Below are 16,849 nucleotides of genomic sequence, written 5' to 3'. Positions count from 1 at the left end.
GAGCTAATCCCATTACCCCAATTATACATCCAGCTCTATCAGCTGGTCCCTCTGATCCTGGGAAATGTTCTCCTGATCACTCTGATATTGGTGCATCTGTTACAGCTCTGAGAGTAGATACAGTGTTTCCGTGTTCTATAGATGCCAAATGTTTTACAAAGAACACAAAGCCTATTAACCTACACACAGGTAAGGCAGGTGGAAGGCCACTGATATGTTCAGAGTGTGGGAAATGTTTTACAAAGAAATCACAACTTGTTATACATCAGAGAAGTCACACAGGTGAGAAGCCATTTCCATGTTCTGAGTGTGCGAAATGTTTTACAAAGAAATCACATCTTGTTATACATCAGAGATGTCACACAGGTGAGAAGCCATTTCCATGTTCTGAGTGTGGGAAATGTTTTGCACGGAAATCACGTCTTGTTAGACATCAGAGAAGTCACACAGGTGAGAAGCCATTTCCATGTTCTGAGTGTGGGAAATGTTTTACACAGAAATCAGATCTTGTTAAACATCAGAGAAGTCACACAGGTGAGAAGCCATTTCCATGTTCTGAGTGTGGGAAATGTTTTACACGGAAATCAGATCTTGTTATACATCACAGAACTCACACAGGTGAGAGGCCATTTCCATGTTCTGAGTGTGGGAAATGTTTTACACAGAAATCAGATCTTGTTAAACATCAGAGAAGTCACACAGGTGAGAAGCCATTTCCATGTTCTGAGTGTGGGATATGTTTTGCACACATATCAAATCTTGTTATACATGAGAGAAGTCACACCCGTGAGAAGCCATTTTCTTGCTCTGAGTGCAGGAAAAGTTTTACCTGGAAATCCCTACTTGTTATACATCAGAGAACTCACACAGGTGAGAAGCCTTTTCCATGTTCTGAGTGTGGGAAATGTTTTGCACTGAAATCAGATCTTGTTAAGCATCAGAGAAGTCACACAGGTGAGAGGCCATTTCCATGTTCTGAGTGTGGGAAATGTTTTGCACACAAATCAGATCTTGTTAGACATAACAGAAGTCACACAGGTGAGAAGCCATTTCCATGTTCTGAGTGTGGGAAATGTTTTACACAGAAATCACAACTTGTTATACATCAGAGAAGTCACACAGGTGAGAAGCCTTTTCCATGTTCTGAGTGTGGGAAATGTTTTGCACACAAAACCGTTCTTGTTAGACATAACAGAAGTCACACAGGTGAGAAGCCATTTCCATGTTCTGAGTGTGGGAAATGTTTTACACGAAAATCAGTTCTTGTTATACATCAGAGAAGTCACACAGGTGAGAGGCCATTTATATACTCTGAGAAATAAATCAGCTCTTGTTGCACACAATAGACATAGACCTGTCTTCTGCTCCGGGTACTGAGAACCCAGTACCAATCCTAAATGGTTGTCTAGCTGAGCTCCAGGTGTGGGTGATGCCAGTTGGCTGTGACTCAGTCCTGGTGAAACAGGTCCTTATGATAGAAGCTCACCAACAAAGGACAGGGCTACAGCTCAGCTTTGCCTACCAACCAGAATTACGCTTGGGGGTTCAGAGTTACAAAATGCTGATCATGGGGGTGATTCCGAGTTGTTCGCTCGCTAGCTGATTGTAGCAGCATTGCACACGCTAGGCCGCCGCCCTCTGGGAGTGTATCTTCGCTTAGCAGAATTGTGAACGAAAGATTAGCAGAATAGCGAATAGAAAATTCTTAGCAGTTTCTAAGTAGCTCCAGACTTACTCCTACACTAAGATCAGCTCAGGCCATTTTTTTCCTGGTTTGACGTCACAAACACACCCTGCGTTCAGCCAGGCACTCCCCTGTTTCTCCAGACACACCCGCGTTTTATCCTGGCACGCCTGCGTTTTTCTGCACACTTCCAGGAAACGGTCAGTTTTCGGCCAGAAACACCCACTTCCTGTCAATCACACTACGATCACTTCAACGATGGAAATTCTTCGTTCTGCCGTGAGTAAATCTGCAAAGTTTTGAACTAAAATACTTGTCACACTGCGCATTTTCGCATTAATTGCTCCGTTGCTAAAATCGGCAACAAGCGAACAACTCGGACTGACCCCCCATATGCGGAATCTTGGTGTCCTAGATGGTGGAGTGACACTTAGACATCAGGTATCAGCCACAATCATATCCTCATCTGAGGAACATAGCCAGACTCCAGCACTTCTTTACCTCAGAAGATCTACCTACAGTCATACATGCACTTTTATCATCACTCACGCACAGAACCAGTTGATAATTAGCAATAAAGGTTATGTCAAAGCGCTATGAGGGGAAGGAGGAGATACCAGTATGTTTGGATTCCATATATATGCCTTCTGGGGTGTCCTCAGCAGGTAGTTATAAGCTAGCTTTCCCTATCTATACCTTGCTGTAGTGGTGACTTCTGGCTCCTGTGGCTGGTTTCCAAGCTCCTGCTTCACTGTATTCACGGCCGAATTGCGGGTTTCGAAGCACTTCCGGTCGCGGCAATGACGTACTTCCAGTCACACGGTCCAACGCGTTTTATGCCTCAGCACTTAGTCATGGACTAAGTGCTGAGGCATGAAACGCGTTGGACCGTGTGAAACCAGCCACGGGAGCCAGAAGTCACTACAGCAAGGTATAGATAGGGAAAGCTAGCTTATAACTACCTGCTGAGGACACCCCAGAAGGCATATATATGGAATCCAAACATACTGCTTAAAAAATAAAAATTCCGGACACTCATCTCATTAATTCAAAAAAGAGCTGTAAACATACTGGTATCTCCCCCTTCCCCTTATAGCGCTTTGACATAACCTTTATTGCTAATTTTTAAACAAAAAGTCGAAGCAGCTCACATATACAGGCGCAGAACTGGGAAGTTTCTATACCCCAGTTGATAATTAGACCTAATGAGGATGATGCTTCCTTATTTCTAATGAATCCCTTGTATGTGTTACTGTTATTTGCTGTGTCAGCCTTTATGTGTGTTCTGTGTAATAATCCTGAAAGTAGTGCTGCTACCGATCTCATATCATTTGTAGTAACTTGGAAAAGATGAGATATGAGGTGCACTCTGGAAGCTTATAGGGGGTTAATCAGAGATGAACGCAGATGTGACATCACACAGCCCCTGGAAAATGGTCCTGGCCTGCCCGCGTTCACCCCTCAGGGATGTGACCACAATGTGTGTGTCTGCGCGGCCTCTGCACGTGCATTTTGCCACCACCAGTAAACTGCTGCGGGCCGCTATTGCGGCTGGGTCTGAATGACCCCCATAGGGTTTTGGCTCTCCTGATATGTATCTGTTTTACTTACCTGCAATACTATAATGTAACTTGAATTGTTTCTGTGCTTTAAGGATATTTTATCCATGTTGTGCAGAGTAAAGTATTTTTTAAGTTTAAAATATAGAGAAAAATCTGTGTATTAAAGATATGAAATAAAGTTGTTTAAAAACAAAAGATTTCCGTTGAGTCTTTTTATGTGTCTGTGTATTATTTTTTCTCTTACGTCCTAGAGGATGCTGGGGACTCCGTAAGAACCATGGGGTATGGACGGGCTCCACAGGAGATAGGGCACTTAAAAAGAACTTTCACTATGGGTGTGCACTGGCTCCTCCCTCTATGCCCCTCCTCCAGACTTCAGTTAGATCTTGTGCACAGAGGAGAAAGGGTATTATGCAGAGAGCTCTCTCGAGTTTTCTGTTTTAAAGAATTTTGTTAGGTTTTTTTATTTTCAGGGAGTCCTGTTGGCAACAGGCTCCCTGCATCGTGGGACTGAGGAGAGAGAAGCAGAGCTGGCTTGTCAAGTTGGGCACTGTTTCTAAGGCTACTGAACACCATTAGCTTCAGAGGGAGTCGGAACACAGGTCTCACCTGGGGTTCGTCCCGGAGCCGCGCCGCCGTCCTCACAGATGCCGAAATTGGAAGCCAGGTGAGTATGAGAAGGCAAGAAGACATCAGGCAGCAAAAGACATCAGATCTTCATACCGCTGCGCGTCATTGCTCCCAGTACTCACACACAAGCAGGCACTGAAGGGCGCAGGGGGGGGGGGGCGCCCTATGCAGCAATATTCCTCATTTTGTGGCAATATAAGCAAATCCCCCCACCATTTTTAATATAAGTTTACTGGGACCGAAGCCCGCCGTCGGGTGGGCGGGGCTTGATCCTCAGCACTAACCAGCGCCATTTTCTCCACAGAAACTGCACGAGGAAAAGCTGGCTCCCTAAACTCCCCTGGTGAACCATCACAGGCTGGAAAAAGGAGGGGGGCACATTAGCGACGCAGTGAGTGGGAATTAAGGCTATATATATAAAAAGCTGGCATACTCTCTCTCTCTGTCTTTCCTTAGGGCCTGGTTGGGGTTTTGTCCCCTTATAGGTTAATCCCTGTGTGTGTGGGGTGTCGGTACGTGTGTGTTGACATGTCTGAGGTGGAAGGCTTCTCCAAGGAGGCGGTGGAGCAAATGAGTGGTGTGTCCCCGTCGGTTGTGCCGACTCTGGATTGGATGGACATGTGGCATATGTTGAATGCAAGTGTGGCATCTTTACATAAAAGGCTTGATAAGGCTGAATTAGGAAGGACATCAGGGGGTCAATTCTCGGATTGGACCGACTCACAGGGCCCGTCGGGGTCCCAAAAGCGTCCCTTAACACAAGACACTACTACCGACACGGATTCTGATTCCAGTGTCGACTATGACGAAGTAAAATTGCACCCTAGGGTGACTAAAACCATTCAGTGTATGATTGTGGCAATAAGGGATGTGTTGCATATTGAGGATGAACCCTCGGTCCCCAACACAAGGGTACACATGTTTAAGGAAAAGAAACAGATTATTAACTTTCCCACATCTCATGAATTAAATGATTTCTCTGGGAAAGCTTGGGAGACTCCGGAAAAGAGACCGCAGGTGCCTAAAAGAATTTATATGGCATACCCCTTCCCTAAGCAGGACAGGGAGATTTGGGAATCACCCCCCACTGTGGACAAGGCCCTGACGCGCTTGTCAAAGAAAGTGGCGCTACCGTCTCCTGACACAGCGGCCCTTAAGGACCCTGCAGTTCGCAGGCAAGAAACTACCTTAAAGTGTATTTATTCTCATACGGGTGCTGTGCTAAGACCGATAATTGCGTCGGCATGGGTGTGTAGCGCAATTGCAGCTTGGACAGATGAGCTGACAGATCAATTTGATACTATGGATAAGGATACAGTGATCGCGCTGAGCTGAAAAAAAAGTGGGTCCCAGGGACCCCTCACTTTCAAAAATTGGGGTCCTACCTGTCCTTCTCTGGGTCCCATTAGAAAGTAGGTTCTTATTAATCTTATTAAATTATTAAAATCTAAAAACAAAGAGTTTATTTGGACACTACAAAAGTGCTGCAAGAGTGAGGATGGGGTGACAATGCTGCTGGGCTGTGTAGCATACCGGATACCATGTACTAGAGCTGTAACTAGACATTTTGGTGCCTTCAGCAGAAAGTGAATTGGTGCTCCCCCTCCTATATCCGGAAGAATGGACAGTGCGCACCAAAGGTGCGTTGCTGAATTTTAGGGACGTAGCTTCGTGGGGAAGGGGCATGGCTACATAATAGTGCCCATTCACATTACACAACATAGTAGTGCCGCTTATACACATTGCACCAGGTAGAATCTCCTATACACACTGCGCTAGGTACAGCACATTATACATATTGCACCAGGCAGAGCACATTATACACATTGCACCAGGTAGAGCAAGTTATACACTTTGCACCAGGCAGAGCACATTATACACATTGCACCAGGTAGAGCATGTTATACACATTGCACCAGGTAGAGCACGTTATACACTTTGCACCAGGCAGAGCACGTTATACACATTGCACCAGGTAGAGCAAGTTATACACTTTGCACCAGGCAGAGCACGTTATACACATTGCAGCAGGTAGAGCACATTATACACATTGCACCAGGTAGAGCATGTTATACACATTGCACCAGGTAGAGCACGTTATGCACATTGCAGCAGGTAGAGCACGTTATGCACATTGCAGCAGGTAGAGCACGTTATACACTTTGCACCAGGCAGAGCACATTATACACATTGCACCAGGTAGAGCACGTTATGCACATTGCAGCAGGTAGAGCACGTTATGCACATTGCAGCAGGTAGAGCACGTTATACACTTTGCACCAGGCAGAGCACATTATACACATTGCACCAGGTAGAGCATGTTATACACTTTGCACCAGGTAGAGCATGTTATACACATTGCACCAGGTAGAGCACGTTATACATATTGCGCCAGGTAGAGCACGTTATACACATTGCAGCAGGTAGAGCACGTTATACACATTGCAGCAGGTAGAGCACGTTATACACATTGCAGCAGGTAGAGCACGTTATACACATTGCAGCAGGTAGAGCACGTTATACACTTTGCACCAGGCAGAGCACGTTATACACATTGCACCAGGTAGAGCAAGTTATACACTTTGCACCAGGCAGAGCACATTATACACATTGCACCAGGTAGAGCACGTTATACAAATTGCACCAGGCAGAACAAGTTATACACATTGCACCAGGCAGAACACGCTATACACATTGCACCAGGTAAAACACATTATACACATTGTACCAGGTAGAGCACATTATACAAATTGCACCAGGTAAAGCACATTATACACATTGCAACAGGCAATTATTAAAAAAAAATTACACTGTGCCGGTAAAGAATGACATAACGCTCATATTGACCCTCTCCTGGAGAGAGAGAGAGAGAGAGATAGATATATGTTCCAGGACTTCCCTCTTATTTAGGATTGCCCTCATCTGTTTTGAACAGGTTAATTGATTAACAAAGGTGTTTCAGCATAAGCCCTGGAACAGAGGTATACCTCCTGGAGACTGGGTCATGTTGAGGTATGGTGGTAGTGCTATGAGGCCAAATCAGAGACTGTCACGGTCATAAAGTGTAATCCACTAAGACAAGTCTCCCTTCTGACATTTATATAAAATAAAATAATTCAATACAATAAAAATAATACATCAGTTAATGTCATTTTGAAACCCAAATAATTATCCTGCTGCTAGCTAGGGGGACCATTGCAATGCTGCAGGCTGAGACTGCACAGTGAATCTTGCAGAAGTTTATGCTGCCGGGCTGAGGCTAGTAGTCGCACATAAATTACAGGCTGAACAGCACATAAACATTGATCGCACCCCAGTGGCTGTGCTGAGACTGACACTCCTCTTATCCAATTACAGTCACATGCCCAGCATTCTCAGACCCCGCCCCCACCTTGCATCAGAGTTTGCATCATGCACCTGCCCAACACATGTAGCACTAAGCAGCCACCACACTGAATCACCCCACTCGGAGCTGGTAAACAAGCAGCCTTTAGTTATGAGTCACATCCACAGCCACAATGACCATTTCCCAATAGGAGCCGGTGCACTGACCGTCCATTCCCCCCTGCAGCAAGCCCCCAGTGGAAACCCCAGTGGAGGTCACAGCCGGAACAATCACCAGCCCCATGCGGGACCCCCTCCAGCTGCATTCCCAGGCTACAGGCATCCACAATCCCCAACCCCCCAGTGAGGCCCCCCCAGCAGGAACCCCTAGTGCTGGTCACTGCAGGTAAACAGCCACCACAGCAGCAATGGCCACTCCCCCAGCCCCCCTCCCACCAGAGATGTCTCACGGATCCCTGCACTTCTTTTACACGCGTCGTGACCACTGCTATGTAATCTCCCCCTGCAGCACGCCACGACCCGACACAGACATTTACTCCCTGGCAGGTAGCCGTGTATACTTTACCAGGGAGTTGTGTGATGCCCGGACCCAGCCCATGCGTTCACAGCCGGCGGTTATACAGCAGTGAGCACTCACCATCGCAGCTCTCCGCAGGAACCCTGCAGCGGTCCTCCCAGTAAAAACAGCCACCTCCACATAGCCAGCCCCCCTTCCCCCAGAGAAACCACGTAAACCCCGGCTCACAGCAAGCGCAGCGACCGCGGTGCCTGTCACCCGCCCCAGACGACACCTCGGGAACCCCCTCAGCAAGCCCAGCTTGTATTTACATGCATCACGGTCCCTTTCACTTTGCCATCGCCATCAACTCTCCTGACACTCAGCATTGAGCAACTTAGCCCAGCCATCACCAGCTTCACTCACCCGTCGCGAGCACTTGTGTGGTGCAGGAGAGGCACCAAAGTGGAGGAGAATGGTTCCACCTCCTGTGTTTATACCATGCAAACGGGGGCCAGCATTAATCATACAAATACCGCTGGGGATTGGCTGGTGAGGAGCGCGTCCCTGGGGACCCTCCCACTTTAGAAACTTGAGTCCAAGGGCTTCAAAATCGGGTAAAAAACGCGCTATAGCGCGTTTTTGCGATCACTGAGGATACTATATTCTTAACTCTAGCCCATATAAAAGACGCAGTCTTATTTATGAGGGATGCTCAAAGGGACATTGGATTGCTGGCTTCTAGGGCCAATGCCATGTCTATCTCAGCGAGAAGATCCTTATGGACTCGCCAATGGACGGGTGATGCGGATTCCAAAAAACATATGGAAGTACTACCCTATAAGGGTAATGTATTGTTTGGGGATGGGCTGACGGACCTGGTTTCCACAGCTACAGCAGGTAAATAAAAAAATGTTACCATATATTCCCCAACAGCAAAAGGTAACACCTTATCAGATGCAGTCCTTTCGGTCGCACAAGTTCAAAAGAGGTCGGGGATCCTCTTTCCTTGTCAGAGGTAAGGGCAGAGGCAAAAGAGCACCTGCTTCGGCAGGTGCCCAGGAACAAAAGTCCTCCCCAGCTGCTCCAAAACCCACAGCATGACGCTGGGGTTCCCCTGAGGGAGTCCGCACCGGTAGGGGCACGTCTTCGACTTTTCAGTCAGGCCTGGGTCAGATAAAACCTGAATCCCTGGGTGTTGGAAGTAGTTTCCCAGGGGTACAAACTGAAATTCGACTAAGTGCCCCTGCGCCGATTTTTCAAATCGGCCCTACCAGCTTCCACATCGGAAAGGGATGTAGTGTTAGCTGCAATTCAAACACTGTGTATACAGCAAGTGATAATCAAGGTTCCCCTGCACCAGCAGGGAAGAGGTTACTACTCAACCCTATTTGTGGTCCCGAAACCGGATGGTTCGGTCAGACCTATTTTGAATTTGAAATCCCTAAACCTGTACATAAAAAGATTCAAATTCAAAATGGAATCGCTCAGAGCGATAATAGCCAACATGGAGGAGGGGGAGTTTATGGTGTCTCTGGACATAAAGAATGCTTACCTTGTCCCCATATATGCCCCCCATCAGGAATACCTGAGATTCACTGTACAGGATTGTCATTATCAATTTCAGACGTTGCCGTTTGGACTTTCCACGGCCCCGAGGATTTTCACCAAGATAATGGCGGAAATGATGGTGGTCCTGCGCAAGCATGGAGTCACAATTATCTCATACTTGGACGATCTCCTGATAAAAGCGAGATCAAGGGACAAATTGCTGAGCAGTGTGGCGCTCTCTCTGGGAGTGCTCCAGCAACATGGTTGGATTCTAAATCTACCAAAGTCACAGTTGATTCCGACAACTCGACTACCGTTCCTAGGTATGATACTGGATACGGAACAAATGAAGGTCTTCCTCCCAATAGAGGAAGCCCAGGACATCCAGAACATGGTCAGAGACCTGCTAAAACTGAAAAGGGTGTCAGTTCACCAATGCACTCGAGTTCTGTGAAAAATGGTGGCGGCCTACGAGGCCATTCCCTTCGGAAGGTTCCATGCAAGAACTTTTCAATGGGTCCTTCTGGACAAGTGGTCCGGGTCTCACCTGCACTTAAATCGGAAAATAACTCTGTCCCCAGGGGCCAGAGTGTCTCTCCTGTGGTGGTTGCAAAGTGCTCACCTGCTGGAAGGTCGCCAGTTCGGGATTCAGGACTGGATCCTGGTTACCACGGACGCGAGCCTCCAAGATGGGGAGCGGTCACACAGGGAAAAAACTTTCAGGGACTTTGGTCAGACCAGGAGTCCTGTCTACACATCAATGTGTTGGAACTCAGGGCCATTTACAACGGCCTTCGACAAGCGGAGAGTCTTCTTCGAAACCAACCGGTTCTGATTCAATCAGACAATGTCACAGCAGTGGCTCATGGGACAAGAAGCAGAGTCGCAATAGCGGAAACCGCCAGGATTCTTCGCTCGGCTGAATCATGTAAGCGCTCTGTCGGCTGTCTTCATTACGGGAGTGGACAACTGGGAAGCAGACTTCCTCAGCAGACACGATCTCCATCCAGGAGAGTGGGGACTTCATCAAGAAGTCTTTGCAGACATAACACGTCTTTGGGGAACTCCTCAAATAGACATGATGGCGTCACACCTCAAAAAAAAGCTTCGGAGGTGCCAGGTCTCGGGACCCTCAGGCAGTGGCAGTAGAAGCTCTGATAACACCGTGGGTGTTCAAATCGGTCTACGTTTTTCCTCCTCTTCCTCTCATCACAAAAGTGTTGAGGATCATAAGGCAAAGAAGAGTACAAATGATACTCGTTGTCCCAGACTGGCCTCGAAGTGCCTGGTACTCGGATCTACAAGAGATGCTCACAGGAGATCCCTGGCCTCTTCCTCTGAGGGAAGACCTGTTGCAACAGGGGCCCTGTGTATTTCAGGACTTACCGTGGTTACGTTTGACGGCATGGCGGTTGAACGCCGAATCCTAGCGAATAAGGGGATTCCGGTAGAGGTCATCCCTACTTTAATAAAGGCTAGGAAGGAGGTGACGGTTAAGCATTATCACTGTATCTGGAGAAAGTATGCGTCTTGGTGTGATACCAAGAATGCACCTACGGAAGATTTTCATCTGGGTCGTTTTCTCCACTTCCTACAGACAGGAGTGGATATGGGCCTGAAATTAGGCTCTGTTAAGGTACAGATTTCGGTCCTCTCGATTTTCTTTCAGAAGGAATTGGCTTCTCTTCCAGAAGTCCAGACGTTTGTAAAGGGAGTGCTACACATCCAGCCTCTTTTTGTGCCTCCAGTGGCACCGTGGGACCACAACGTGGTTTTGCAGTTCCTAAAATCACACTGGTTTGAACCGCTTAACAAGGTTGAGTTGAAATTTCTTGGTCATGTTGTTGGCCTTGGCATCAGCAAGGCGAGTATCAGAATTGGCGGCTTTGTCACACAAAAGCCCCTACTTGATTTTCATGTGGATCGAGCTGAATTGAGGACACGTCCACAATTTTTGCCTAAGGTAGTTTCTTCATTTCATGTGAATCAACCTATTGTGGTGCCTGTGGCTACAAGTGACCTGGAGGATTCCAGATCCCTGGACGTAGTCAGGGCCTTAAAGATTTATGTAGCCAGGACGGCTAGAATTAGGAAAACAGAGGCTCTGTTTGTCCTGTATGCGGCCAATAAGATTGGCGCACCTGCTTCGAAGCAGACTATTGCTCGCTGGATCTGTAATACGATTCAGCAGGCTCACTCTACGGCTGGATTGCCGGTACCAAATTCGGTTAAGGCCCATTCCACTAGGAAGGTGGGCTCTTCTTGGGCGGCTGCCCGAGGCGTCTCGGCATTACAACTTTGCACAGCGGCGACTTGGTCGGGGTCAAACACTTTTGCTAAATTCTACAAGTTTGATACCCTGGCTGATGAGGACCTAGCATTTGCTCAGTCGATGCTGCAGAGTCATACACACTCTCCCGCCCGATTGGATGCTTTGGTATAAACCCCATGGTCCTTACGGAGTCCCCAGCATCCTCTAGGACGTAAGAGAAAATAATATTTTAAACCTACCAGTAAATCTATTTCTCCTAGTCTGTAGAGGATGCTGGGTGCCCGACCCAGTGCATAAACTCTGCAAGACTTGTATATAGTTGTTGCTTACATAAGGGTTAAGTTACAGTTGAAATCGGTCTTGGACCATTACTGTTGTTGTTCATACGGTTAACTGGTTATGTATGATCCAGGTTACATGGTATGATTGGTGTGGGCTGGTATGAATCTTGCCCTTGGATTTCTAAATCCTGCCTTGTATTGTCCATCTCCTCTGGGCACAGTTCTCTAACTGAGGTCTGGAGGAGGGGCATAGTGTGCACCCATAGTCAAAGTTCTTTTTAGGTGCCCTATCTCCTGCGGAGCCCGTCTATAACCCATGGTCCTTACTGAGTCCCCAGCATCCTCTACAGACTAGGAGAAATAGATTTACCGGTAGGTTTAATATCTTATTATTATCAGATAATTGTCGCTATGGTGACAGAAACAATTTCCTGTTAATGTGTCACTTGTAGTGTTACTTTTGTGTCCAGTGGGTGGGCTTGGAAATGTTATCCTTTTCCTCGCAGCCCCAGTTGCTGGAGAAAATGAAGGATGAGCTGTTGACGGGTCACGTTCCGCTTGAGTTGACAATTTTCTCACCAGCAGGTCTTTCCACCTCTGCGGACTTGTGTCCGGAAAGAGAGATACAATGTAGGCTTTAAACCTAGGATCGAGCATGGTGGCCAAAATGTATTGCTCTGATTTCAACAGATTGACCACCCTTGAATCCTGGCAAAGCGAATGAAGGGCTCCATCCACAAGTATTTCCAGGGAAGACGTTAAGTCTGAGGGACTATGCACAGGCCCAAATGATAATTGTTTTATGATCCTTCTATGTATGAACCAACCCATAGAGGGAATAATCCGAAAGTGTTAATACCAAAGATTAGCTAATCTGGTTGGAGGTGCGCCATTAAGCAAATTGCAATGACTGGTTAGAGGGGTTAGAAGAAACAGCTAGTGGGCTTATATCTAAAGAAGCCTTAATGTGTGGTGCACTCTTTTTTTCTTTGTTTCATGAATAAATTAAAACATAACTTTAATTATTTTTATTTAAGAGAGATTTTTCAATAGGCATGACATAAGGCAATTGATTGTCAGCCTGGAAAGACAAAAAATGAATGAAAGATATAAAATAATTTATATAGCAGCACTACCTATGTATGGGTATATGGGTAGAGCAATAATTGATATAAGCAAATGAAATATAAAAGGAATTTAAACACAGGTTTTATTTATGAGATCCTTTCACAACGAGATTGTGATCTCAGAAAAAAACTGTTTTACAGCTGCTCCCTGCAGAGCGTTACTACTGCATACAACCTAATTGCTCCCTGCAGAGCGTCACTACTGCATACAACCTAAGTGCTCCATGCAGAGCGTTACTACTGCATACAACCTAAGTGCTCCCTGCAGATCGTTACTACTGCATACAACCTAAGTGCTCCCTGCAGAGCGTCACTACTGCATACAACCTAAGTGCTCCCTGCAGAGCGTTACTACTGCATACAACCTAAGTGCTCCCTGCAGAGCGTTACTACTGCATACAACCTTAGTGCTCCTGCAGAGCGTTACTCCTGCATACAACCTAAGTGCTCCCTGCAGATCGTTACTACTGCATACAACCTAAGTGCTCCCTGCAGAGCGTTACTACTGCATACAACCTAATTGCTCCCTGCAGAGCGTTACTACTGCATACAACCTAAGTGCTCCCTGCAGAGTGTTACTACTGCATACAACCTAATTGCTCCCTGCAGAGCGTTACTACTGCATACAACCTAAGTGGCCTTTTCTGGTAACCACTACGTCTTACAATGACCACTTTGTTACTACCCGTAGCGTATCACACATTAATACAGTGTTACTACCTATAAAGTATAACAGTGGGATCATACTCACAGGCACAAAGAAACATATATGTACAATTCAGCACATATATAATAATATTGGGATAGAGAGGAAATGTTTTCCTATAACAAGTATATCATTGTAAAACCCTGTACCAGAGCAGAATCCCCAATCACGTGTGTTACCCATTCAGTACATATATAAATTGATAACTGATCACATCACGAAGATATGTACATTGAATAAAACAATATTGTTGGTAATAAAAGGTGTTCTCCTGTGACTGAGCATATCATGTGTAACCCTGTAACAGAGCACAGTTCTCTAAGGCATGCATATCCAATTCTACACATTTCTATCACTTCTGTGACAATATTGTTATTGAGAAGGGATATTCCCTGTAACAAGGTATAAAATATGAAACCCTGTCACAGAGCGAGGTATACATTATATTATCCCAAGGTTAGTACATAGATAATATCCAGCTTTCTGCCTGTTTCATTCCAAAGGCCTGCTAAGTTGTCCCAACATGTATCTACACAATACTATTGCCAATCACTGAGTGACGCCTGATATAAATATAAATCAGTCAGATAACGAGTAGTAACCAGTGACTAGTAATGACGTCTGTATGTAATGAGTCCACAAATCAGGAGAACCACCTTTCTGTATCTCCAGCACCCGCTACAGAAATATAACATCTGAAGAATGAATGAGGCTGGGGAGAGAGTAGCAGCCTGTAATAATGATAATATATGCTGTTATATAAACAGTGCTATAACCATTCTTCTGATAGAGATCCTTCCTCTGATAGATATGAAGAAGCTCTGGTGTATATAGGCTGAATCCCCCTTCTACTTTTATCCCATGTGCCGTGGGGCAGTGACTGGGAACAATGAGCAGGGAAAGCACCAGAGCAGAAGGAAAGATAAAGTGCAGCAGCTTCTGCTGTCCCCGGGATCAGTCGCTTCCTCCCCTGTTGCGGGTACACATTGCAGAGGAGGTGAGCGGTGTCCCGGGAATGAGAGAGCCGCTCTGAGTACCTGCCCGAAATGGTGGCTGCAGTGTCAATGCCGCTGGGAATCTGTAGTACTGTGCAGAGAGCGGTGTCAGTACCGCTAGGAGACATGTAATGCTGCGCTGGGAGCCGCTCGAGAGCACAGACGCCGGGTCGGGTTTGAAAGCCACACACCCGGAGACAGTGTACGTCTGAGCGTCCGATGACGTACGTTTCATGTTTGCTTGATCACATCGGTGCCTGGGTTTTACAATGATATACTTGGTTATAGGAAAACATTTCCTCTCAATACCAATATTATTACATATGTGCTGAATTGTACATATATGTTTCTTTGTGCCTGTGAGAGCGATCCCACTGTTATACATTATAGGGAGTAACACTGTCTTATTGTGTGATACGTTATGGGTAGTAACAAAGTGGTCATTGTAAGACATAGTGGTTACCAGAAAAGGCCACTTAGGTTGTATGCAGTAGTAAAGCTCTGCAGGGAGCACTTAGGTTGTATGCAGTAGTAACACTCTGCAGGGAGCACTTAGGTTGTATGCAGTAGTAACGCTCTGCAGGGAGCACTTAGGTTGTATGCAGTAGTGACGCTCTGCAGGGAGCACTTAGGTTGTATGCAGTAGTATCGCTCTGTAGGGAGCACTTAGGTTGTATGCAGTAGTAACGCTCTGCAGGGAGCACTTAGGTTGTATGCAGTAGTAACGCTCTGCAGGGAGCACTTAGGTTGTATGCAGTAGTAACGCTCTGCAGGGAGCACTTAGTTTGTAAGCAGTAGTAACGCTCTGCAGGGAGCACTTAGGTTGTATGCAGTAGTAACACTCTGCAGGGAGCACTTAGGTTGTATGCAGTAGTAATGCTCTGCAGGGAGCACTTAGGTTGTATGCAGTAGTAACACTCTGCAGGGAGCACTTAGGTTGTATGCAGTAGCAACGCTCTGCAGGGAGCACTTAGGTTGTATGCAGTAGCAACGCTCTGCAGGGAGCACTTAGGTTGTATGCAGTAGTGACGCTCTGCAGGGAGCACTTAGTTTGTATGCAGGAGTAGGGAGCAGCTTTAAAAGAGTTTTTTTCTGAGATCACAATCCCCTTGTGAAAGGATCTCATAAATTTGATAAATAAAACCTGTGTTTAAATCCCTTTTATATTTCACTTGCTTATATCAATTATTGCTCTACCCATATACCCATACATAGGTAGTGCTGGTATATAAATTCTTTTATATCTTTCCATAATTTTTTGTCTTTCCCAGCTGACAATCAATTGCCTTATGTCATGTCTATTGAAAAATCTATCTTAAATAAAAATAATAAAAGTTAGGTTTTCATTTATTCATGAAACAAAAAAAAGAGTGCGCCACACATTAAGGCTTCTTTAGGTATAAACCCTTCATCCATAAGTCCCAAATACTTAATGAAATCGCTCCATCTTAGCTCCTCCTTCAATTTCTCCAGCTGCTTCTGCAAAAGCCTGATGAGGGTAATGACCTGACTGGCTTCACGTGTGGCAAGTGTGAAGGGTTTGAGAAACTTGCAAAACACAGAAATCATTCTCCATTGCGCTTGAGTCAGGTGTATTCCCCCTCCTTTGCCTGTATCATAGGTGGATGTGTAGGCTTGAATGTCATTTTGCTGCTCCTTCATCCTCTGAAGCATATAGAGTATTGAATTCCACCTCGTTACCACCTCTTGCTTCAGGTGATGACAGGGCAGGTTCAGGAGTGTTTATTGGTGCTCCAGTCTTCGGCACTCTGTGGGTGAATGTCGAAAGTGGCCTGCAATTTTTCGGCCCACCGACAGCATCGCATACACGCCCCTGTCGTTTAAAAAAAAATTCTGCACCACCAAATGAATTGTATGTGCAAAACATGGGATGTGCTGGAATTTGCCCAGATGTAATGCACGCACAATATTAGCGGTGTTGTCCGATATCACAAATCCCCAAGAGAGTCTAAGTGGGGTAAGCCATTGTGCGATGATGTCCCTCTGTTTCCGTAAGAGGTTGTCGGTGGTGTGCCTCTAACGGAAACTGGTGATACACAGCGTAGCCTGCCTAGGAACGAGTTGGCATTTGTGAGAAGCTGCTACTGGTGCCGCTGCTGTTGTTGCTGCGGGAGGCAATAAATCTACTCAGTGGGCTGTCACAGTCATGTAGTCCTTAGTTTGCCCTGCTCCACTTGTC

At 46.1% G+C, this 16,849-nt stretch overlaps 1 protein-coding gene across 1 annotated transcript in view; it reads left to right on the top strand.

Annotated features, from left to right (window-relative positions):
* The window catches only part of LOC134983825 (oocyte zinc finger protein XlCOF6-like), a 151,599-nt gene extending 149,306 nt beyond the window's left edge, over positions 1-2,293 (top strand). Inside the window, exon 8 of the mRNA XM_063949453.1 lies at positions 246-2,293. Coding sequence (XP_063805523.1) covers positions 246-1,322 — 1,077 coding nt within the window. The 3' untranslated portion in view covers positions 1,323-2,293. The remainder of the gene's footprint in view (positions 1-245) is intronic.
* The last annotated feature ends 14,556 nt before the right edge of the window (positions 2,294-16,849 follow it).

This window comes from Pseudophryne corroboree (genome assembly GCF_028390025.1).
Source record: "Pseudophryne corroboree isolate aPseCor3 chromosome 3 unlocalized genomic scaffold, aPseCor3.hap2 SUPER_3_unloc_25, whole genome shotgun sequence".
NCBI lineage: Eukaryota > Metazoa > Chordata > Amphibia > Anura > Myobatrachidae > Pseudophryne > Pseudophryne corroboree.
This window is presented reverse-complemented; position numbering and strand designations above follow the sequence as displayed.